This window comes from Aythya ferina (genome assembly GCF_964211825.1).
Source record: "Aythya ferina genome assembly, chromosome: 23".
NCBI lineage: Eukaryota > Metazoa > Chordata > Aves > Anseriformes > Anatidae > Aythya > Aythya ferina.
Genome location: NC_140321.1, coordinates 7,487,743 through 7,497,111, shown reverse-complemented (window position 1 = coordinate 7,497,111; position 9,369 = coordinate 7,487,743). Strand labels below are relative to the sequence as shown.

The 9,369-nt window shown below is 45.1% G+C and overlaps 1 protein-coding gene across 1 annotated transcript; it reads left to right on the top strand.

The window, feature by feature from the left end:
* The first annotated feature begins 4,200 nt into the window (after positions 1-4,200).
* Positions 4,201-7,980, top strand: HOXB4 (homeobox B4). Its single transcript, XM_084496575.1, has 3 exons — positions 4,201-5,161; positions 5,264-5,690; positions 6,483-7,980. The coding sequence occupies exons 1-3, from the start codon at positions 5,048-5,050 to the stop codon at positions 6,797-6,799; spliced, it is 858 nt and encodes a 285-aa protein (XP_084352701.1). The 5' UTR covers positions 4,201-5,047; the 3' UTR covers positions 6,800-7,980.
* Positions 7,981-9,369: the final 1,389 nt, after the last annotated feature.

Here is a 9,369-nt window from a genome sequence, read left to right as displayed (position 1 = left end):
TAGAGTAGGTGAAATTCAAGAGAACGTAAAGCGTTTTGTTTCGCGTGATAAGGCTCGGGTTTAATTAATTGCCATGAATTTGCTTGGTATTTATAAAATATCACTATATAAGGGCTACCGTTTAGTTGCAACTTGGGTAATCCATCTCTTCGCCCTTGTAATTACTATACTTATCTCTCTAGAACAGTCATTTCTACTTCAGGTTTATAGAACAGGTAATGGATAGTAAAAGCCATTTGTTTTCGGAATATTAAAACAAGCAGGTATAATTTCACGGCAATAAAAAACACCTCCCAACTTTCCTTGTAATATTCACTCCTACATCATAACGTTTAACTTTCAATTTAGGAATACGAGTCTGCGTGTTCTTTTGAAGTGGGTTCGTTTGGAGGGATGTAAAGAGAGAGAGAGAGGAAAGGAGGGGAGTAGAGAGGAAGGAAATTAAAGGTATCGTTTTCAAGAATATTTCTAATTTGTCTCCTTTGCTCTGGACAGACTCGGTCTGGCCCGGGGGTGAGGGTCTCTAAGTGCCAGACAGGCGCTGCAAACACAATTGGGAGTGAGTTTTCCTTCTTCATTTTTTTTTCTTCCCTGCCAGACAATCATCTGAATGTGCTTTTAAATCCCGATTTACTTTTCAAATGACCTCTTTATCACGGGGAGAAACACGGGGTTGGAACTGGCGGTGTAAATGCAGATATAAAGGGTGAACTGCCGCCAGCTCCTCGCAGAGGAGCCCCGCTCCCCCGCGCACACGGCATTAACCCCCGTCCCTTCACGAGTTTTAAATGTTGCACACCATTAGTGAAATCACAATCATAATTGGTAACAACGAAGCATCGTTAGTAATAGAAAGATACACGAGGATGACTGGGAAACAAGCACGGCTTAAATGTTGGTGTTCCCGTTGCAAAGCAGGTGTGGGCTGATTCCCCCTCACCCTGCTCGGCGCACCGCACACCCCGGGTGCGGGATGGGAAAAGTCGGGCGCTAGGGAAGCTTCTCGGGCGAGAGACCGGCGTAAGGCACGAAGCCGAGGGCTGCGCTCCCCAGAGGGGAGGGGGACAACAGGCAACTGACTCTGCGGGGGGAACAGACCCCGAAAAATACCTAAACCCAGCCCGAGCCAGAAGGCGCGGGCAGCGCGCGGAGAGGGGAGCGCGGAGCCGTGCGCGGAGCGGTGCGGGGCTGGGCTGGGCCGGGCCGGGATGCGCTGAGCGGGGGCGCGGAGCGGCGCGGGGTGAACCGCGGGTCAGTGCGGCTCTCGGCGGCCGCCGCGCTGCGGACACGCCTCGCTGTTTAACAAAGACTGACAAACTATGAGATTAATACCAAAACTTGCGGGTTTCCCACCCCAAAATGCTCAGAGGGCCTCCTGGCGCTGCCAGGAGCAGTTCCGCTCGCCTGCGGGGACAATAGTGGTGTATAGTGGGGGCGGGGGGAGGGGGCACCAAGAAACCCGACCGAAAAAAAAAAAAAAAAAAAAAAAGAGGAAGAAGAAGAAGAAGAAGAGAGAGAGATATTAGTGTTCTTATCGAGAAATAATCTCATTGAAAAGGCAACACGGGGGAGAGAGACCAGAATAGCACAGGCTGGATCGGGTCGGGGTTCTGGGGTGGGGGGGCGAGGTTTTAGGGGATTTCGGTCTGATTCCGCCTGCAAAGCCTTACCAACTTTTGAGGGAGCGTCCTAACACCCTCGGGGATTACTCAGAGGAAAGACCCCACGTTTGGCCAAGGTAGGTACTGCCGGCGGCGTTACACCTGGGCGGTGCGGCCGGGCTGGGAGCGGGGGCCCGCACCCACCGGGGGGCAACCCCCACTTAGTGCCCCCTCTTCGGGGGTAGAGGAAGGAGAAGTGACAAAAGAACCGCTCAGCTGCAGGAGTGCATTTGTAAGGAGCGGGAGAGGTCTAATAACCCCCTGCGCTGGCAGGTGCCTTCGGGAGGCTTTTGGGGAGGGCTGGGGGTCTCCCCCGCCTCCTTTGTGGGGTAGCAGGTCGGGGGGGGGGGCTGGGGAACACCACCAGCCCCCCCGGCTGAGTCTGCTTTGAAATGGTAAAGAGCCCAAGCGAAATCTGCCGTGAGAAACTTCCGCAACGTGGGGCGGTTTCGCGGCGAAAGGGAGAAAGGTGTGCGGGGGGGCGAGGGGTGTCTTTTTAATTTTGGATCACAAGCGGCGAGTGTGAGATTTCTTGGAGGTGTGTGGGGAGAACATTTCTGGTAGACGCTAGGGGTGCTGGTTTGCTAGCGCTAAACCCATTTTGTCATGGGAAAGGAAAATTAAAACAGATTTTTTTTTTTTTAAGAGTGTGGGAGGGGGTTAAAATATGGAAAAGGCCTAGTTATTTCCATTCAGGCTCCTATCCGCGGTTAAGAGATCGCTACAGTACTGGCTGCAACGAAATAAAATAAAATAAATCAGAGAGGAATTGGAAATGATTAATAAAATTTAAGAGAAAAGGAACTCAAATGGGATTTGTTCTACAGAATTATTTTATGGCAACCATCTACGAGTTGTACAAGGATATTTGATTTGGCTTCTTACTTTTAAGACAGGTTTTAGAGGGGAAGGTAAATTTTAGAGTTGCTACCTGCTCCCCAGCAAAGTGTATGTGCTGATGTGTTCGAGGAGGTTGGAAACTCTCTGTATTGCACAAAAATCAATTTCCTCTGCTTCTTTTGATCGAAACCCGTTTTGTTTGCGTGTGTGTGTGCGTGTGTGAAATGGTTTGGGATTGTCCCATACATGTTTGTACTTAGTTCTTAAAATACGGGTTCGTTTATCTGGGAATTATATGTTTTACCAAGAAAACCGATTATTCACCTCAAAGTACCTGAAAAATATTAGAGCATCATGTGTCCCATAAATGCTACGGAACACTGATTCTTGGTCGTAATTGGGTTTTTGAAAAAATTGGGGTATTTTTGAAATATATTTCAGATATTTTTCGTAGTGGTGAGGAAAAAAGTGTTTTTAGTAAAAAAAATATATATATATAGCTTTAGGGCAAACGTAGCGTTTCTCCGATAGTACCTCTACGGCATTTAACTGCAATTAATTCGGGCGATAGTTGTCCCTTTTGAAATATGAAAAAATATTAAAAAGGGGGAGCATGATATACTTCTAATCTCTTCGGCAACTGTAATTTTAAACGAAATCTCAACATGATGCTACCCTCATTAGTTCCAAATGAAGCTTCATTACCTAGACAGTATGAATATTTTATTGCTTTATATCCTTTTTCGGAAATGAAACGCCTTTGATCTTTTTCTCGGGTTGTAAAAAGAATTGCCTGTCATTAAAAAAAAAAAAAAAAAAAAAAACTGTCGTCCCATCTGCCTTTACATTCTGTATTTCTTTTCATCCTTTTTTTTTTTTGTTTGTGTGTGTGTGTGTGTAATCTATCCACACACGCACACAACCCAAAACCTTGCTTGACCTCCAGGAACGAAAAATGGATGAAATATTTGTACTGAGTATCAGAGAATAATTACGAGGGTATCTGGGTTCAGGGGGACGGAGCTATGGCATTTAAATTTTAAAGTACGATTATTCGAAACTCATTGTGTGTCTATACTTACATAGTCCAACTTATTATTTTTTTGTTGCAAAGCGGTAAATTAGTGTATAAAATACAGATGAGAAGGTAGAAAAGTTCTAGATTTCTTAATCTAGTATCAGCTATTCGGATAGTGAGTTAATGCTTCAATTAATTATCTTTCCTCTGAAGAGTGAATCTTTTAACCGTCTTTATCTATAGATTAATTCTTGATCTCTCGAGTTACGAAACTTTAACCTTTCTCCCTCCCCCTTTCCCCGGAAGATAATTAAGACAGTAGGCGAAGTAGAAGATCTCTGACCAAAGAGGATGCATCTGTCTTCTATATGTACCCTGTAGATCCGAATTTGTGTAAAGGAAGTTGGGTCACAAATTCGTATCTAGGGGAATATGTAGTTGACACAAACACTACAGGTCACAATCCCAGAAGGCATTAAAAAAAAAGCTACCCACACCCCCAGAGCACTAAATAAAAGGGTGAAAACAAGGTCTTAACCAGAAAGTAGTTTTATGGCTGAAAATAAATACTTTGGATTTGACCTTAGCTCAACTCCAGAGCTCCTGTGATAAACTTTATCATCACTTCCAGATCAAATCTGAGTTGCAAAGGCAGAAGGGGGGGGGAAGGGGGAGGGGGAGCTGGGGCGTTATTACTGCGATTTGAACTACGAGATTCCCACTACTGCTTTAGTTTGTGTAATCTCAGAACTGACGCCGAATAACAAACAAACAAACAAAACCTACTGCTATCCTTCCTGCTTCTTGTGACGAGCTTATTGCGTGTTTCAGATTTAAACACGAAACTGAGGATTTAGGGGCGGCTTTTGAAAGGCTGCTGATTTGCTCTGTCCTTTAACGCGTCTTATTACAAGAAGGGCGAGGCGAAGATGCATTAGGACTTAGGTTAGCTGTCTTTTGTAATTGTTCATCAAGTCCTTGATTTCTTGCTTGGAGAACGGGCTCCTTTTCCATCGGTGCGTGGGAAACAGTCAATCTTATACCACAGTTAAATGTGATTTAGGAGAGTGGGTACTCCGAATTAGCTGATGAATTTCCTATCGATTCCAAACAAGCCCTATTCATCTCTGCCAGGCTCGGGGCGCAATGTCCCTTCCCGCATCACCTTAGCAAGGAATGAGATGCAAGCACCACCCGGAGGGACCGCCATGGATCATGTGCTGGGGCAGCGATTGTGAGCGGCAGCCCCCAAACATTTGAAAATACTTTTGCCCCCTCTCTCTCTTATTTTTTTTTTTTTTCTTTTGGGGTAATTTTTTTTTGTTTGTTTGTTTTCCACCCCCTTCCCTCGGCCACCCCCGCCCCGAGCCAGGACACACCCCCGAGGGGTGTGGGCCGGGGGGGTCGGTTCTCGCCCGCGGGGCGCTGCCGAGTCCGGGGCTGGCGGGGGCCGGCGGGGCCCGGCGGCGCCGGGGCCGGGGCCGGGGCAGCCGGAGGGGAGCGGGCGCCCCCGGCCGCCTCCCCGGGGATGCTCCGGGCCCCGGGAGAGCCCGTGCTGGGCAGATTTCCTTATCCGGGGATCGCAGGCCACATCGCCATTGGCCCGTGCTGTCACATGGACTCCAACTTTGTTCACTTGACAGTAAGTAGGAGGGTTTCACGAAACAGGAAAACGAGTAAAGGGGGGGACAGGAATAAATTTTAGGATATATATATATTTTTTTTGCGTGTGTGCAATTCTAAGAAATTAATGGCCATGAGCTCGTTTTTGATCAACTCCAACTATGTGGACCCCAAGTTCCCACCCTGTGAAGAGTATTCCCACAGCGATTACCTTCCCAATCACTCGCCGGAATATTACAGCAGCCAGAGGCGAGAGAGCACTTTCCAACATGAAGCGATGTACCAGCCGCGGTCAGCCTGCAACGAGCAGCTCTACTCGTCCTGTCAGAGCTCCGGCCACCAAGCAGCGGTGTTATCCCCCCGGGGTCATGTCCATCCTCCTGCCGGACTGCAAAGCCACCTCTCTGAGCCAAACCATCCCTGCGAGCCGGTCACCCCCAGCCCACCACCCTCCTGCAGCCAAAACTCTCTGAACCAAAGCCCTTCCAATTCCTCTTGCAAAGAGCCGGTAGTTTACCCCTGGATGAAAAAAGTCCATGTAAGCACGGGTAAGTGAACTAAAGTGGCTTTGCTTTATACTAAGTAGCACCTCAAAGTCTTGTAGAAATCTTATTGCACCAGTTGTAAAATAACCATTCGTGGAGATTTACGATCGCCTGTTTGCAGAGCGGTATAATTACATCCTCCATAAATTTTTATTGCTCTGCTTGGCCATGTGCCTTTGAAGTCTCTGTTACCATCCTCCTCCAATTTCTTGCAGGCTACTTTTTTATGGCAGTTGAATCTTCATAAGTTAAGTTTTATGTTTTCGTAATTTGTATTTAAGTAGCGGGTTGAGTAAACTTTTACTATTTTCCCTTCCTTTTCTTCCTTTTTTTCTTTGTGTGTGTGTGTTCGCTCGTGTGCGATATTTAATAAAAAGGAGTGTGTGTGCTTGTCTGTGTGCATGTGTGTAGGGGAAAACTTGAAAGATTTGGGGATAATAGAGTGATACTCAAGTAGTGGTGTATATATATGAGTGTATACATATGTAGAGGGCATGGAAAATGTGTCTAGGGGACCTTATAAAAACGTTTAGACAGGAATACACGTCAAGCAATGAGGATGGAGGTGGAGATTTGGAGATAGGCTCGGGGTATATTTTTAAGTTTGTGGTGCTGCTTTTTTTATATATATTTTTTTTTATTTCCCCCAACAAAAGAATATATAATGCTTTTTTTTTTTTTTTTTTTTTTGAGGGGGGGGTAGGGGGGGAAGGAAACATTAAAGGAACCGCTCAGTAATTCTTCTGCTCTTTTTTTTTTTTTTTTTTTTTTTTTTCCTCCTTTGTGTTTGTTCAGTAAACCCCAATTATTCAGGAGGGGAACCGAAACGCTCCCGCACAGCCTACACCAGGCAGCAAGTCCTGGAGCTGGAGAAGGAATTTCACTATAACCGCTATCTCACACGGAGACGCAGGGTCGAGATCGCCCACTCCCTCTGTCTCTCCGAGCGACAGATCAAAATCTGGTTCCAGAACAGGAGGATGAAATGGAAAAAAGATCACAAGTTACCAAATACCAAGATCAGGTCTAACCCTTCCACCTCCTCCGCAAGCCTGCAAATCCCACAAGGAGGTTCTCAAGTCCGATCCAGTGGACCAGCCACCAGCCTATAACTATTCGTTGTATGGATGAAGTGTGTGCTTGTGGGTGTGAGTTTATGTGTGTGTGTAGGGAACACATGATATTCTTTTTTACAAGAAGCGAGGGAAGGAGGGGTGCTCTTTATTTATAGAGGGAACAGAGGGAGACTCAGCTACAACAAAGCAGAACCGTGCTGTTGGGCACCTCTTCCATTAGAAGGAGGCTGCAGATAGTAGTTTTCAGATTTGGCTAAGATGGATCCTTGTTTCATCTTTAATCACGCCAAGCTCTGCCCCATTTGTCATGTTTACTCTCCCGTACAAAGGATGGACCTTATGTCTGCTATTACCTCGACAACCAGCGTTCACTTTAATAAATGAGGCTCAGTTTCTTCAAGACGAACTGGACCTCCCTCCCCCCCTCACCCTCCCGCCCCGTCTTTTTTCCTCTTTTTTCTCTTTTTTCTTTTTTCGCCTACCAGCCACAATAATCGAAAGTTTCTATCCAGACATCCCAAAGTGGCGGCAGTTTTAGCACAGCTCTGCGGTGGAGAGAAGCAGCAAAGCCCCCAGCCGCAGCAGCACCAGCCGGCTGCTCAGCGCCTTCCACTGACCGCGGGCAGCTCCTGGCCATGGTGCAGTGCGGGGGCGGGGGGGCTGAAAAAACGTAAAATTAGGTCAAGTGGGGGGTAGACAAAAAAAAAAAAAAAAAAAAAAAAAACAAGAACGGCCACTTAGATAGGACCCCCCCGGCCATTTTTGAGTCCAGCAAGTTAACTACTTCACTTGTAAGACTTGGGGGGAGGGGGGGTGGGTGGGGGCGAGGCAGAGGGGGAAACAAGGTACGTAGTTTTGAAACTTGGCGATAAGCAGTGGCACCTGAATTCAGACTCGCAGCCCCGGATGATGGGGAGAGGAGGGTTTCCTGCGGGAGAAAGAGCCCCTCTCCCATTCTCTAGCCCATTTTTGTACTGAGAATGTGAATTACAGACAGAGCGGTGAGGAGTCGCCTCTCTTCGGGTGAGCAATGGGGGAGACAGGGGTTCTGGTGAGGACCCCGCTGCCATCCTGCCCTGCCCGCCCGGCCGCCTCGATTACCTCCTTTTGTCCTTCGTGATGTCCAGATTAAATGTAAATAGAAGAGAAACGCCAAAAAAAAAAAAAAAAAAAAAAACACGGAATTGGAAATAAATTTTTTTTCATTGTGAATCTGATCCTGTGTGTTTTTTGGGGGGATCTTTTCCTTTTGGTTAGGAAAGATATATATATAAATTAATTTGAAAACACATTATTGTTTTTACAGGGATTTCTGTGTTGTCAGTGCACAGCCTCAACTCCCTAATGAAAACAAAAGATGTTTGACTATAGGGTATATCAGCCTTAAGTACTGCTAAGACTTACATATTATGATTTATTTGTTCTAAGCATATATTAATATGCTCTTCCCAAAGTGGTCTCAGACAAAACAGAGGTAGTGATTAGCGCTTTGCTTTGCTGTAAGGAATGGATGTAGCATTGTATCTCTCTAGAGAGAATTCTTAATTATAAAAAACAAAACCAAAAACAACAACAACAACAAAAAACACCTTCTCCAAGGTAGTTAATGCATTAATGAGTCTAATTTTTGCACAGATGTTTCTCGGTGTTTGCAGGTTTTCTGTGTATTTTTATATTACAAAGGAGCTGGCTCCTGCGATAGCTCATAGCCTGACAAGCAAATAGATAATCAAGAAGACAAATGGCTTCTTTTGTGAGCCGCAGCTCTTGTATTAATTTTCATTTTCTTTCTCACAGAAAGTATCGAAAATACTGTTCAGGACGAAATAACATTCCAGTTGTAACTTAAAAAATAATAATAAAATACTATTGTGAGCAGGGGGTCCGCAGGAGGAGGAAGGCCTCCACACCAGCTGAAGAAAATAATTATTTTCCTATACTTCCCTATAAAAAAAAAATTACTTTATTTATTTACAGAATTCCTCCCCTCCCCCTCTCTTCAATCAGGACCGGAATACTCCCCTGCATTATTCTGAAATAAAGGCAGGGTTTGAAATATTTAGAGACAGAGTGTGTTTACGTGCTGTTGTTTTATTTGTAGTAAGTCACGACCACCTTGTAAATAAAGTGCACACAAAAATAGACCTTCCCTCACCTCAAACAAAGGACCGTTATATTTGTCTTTCTATTGAAATTTTAATCCTTTAAAATACTATTAATGTGGTGACATGATTCAGATATAATACGTGTTCAGACGTAGAAGAAAGAATTTATGGATATCTTTTTTGTTGACTATCACATTTTCAGAGAGAGCAACTGCAAACCTTTAGTTTCTCTCTCTCTCTTTTTTTTTTTCTCTCCAAAGAGGGTAGCAAGGGATGTATTTTATTGCAATGCCTAAGGTTGAGATGTGTTTATTTATTTATTACTGTTGGATTTTATGTTACTGTTTCTTTCTTTGATCTGCTGTGGATGTAAATAGGATGTTATTTTCGAGATAGTGAACAGATCGAAGAGATCGTTCTTAAAAAAAAAGGGGGGGGGGGAAGCATATGCTTCTAGGAATGCAGGGTCTATAGAAAGAAGCAAATCAAAGCTGGAAAGTA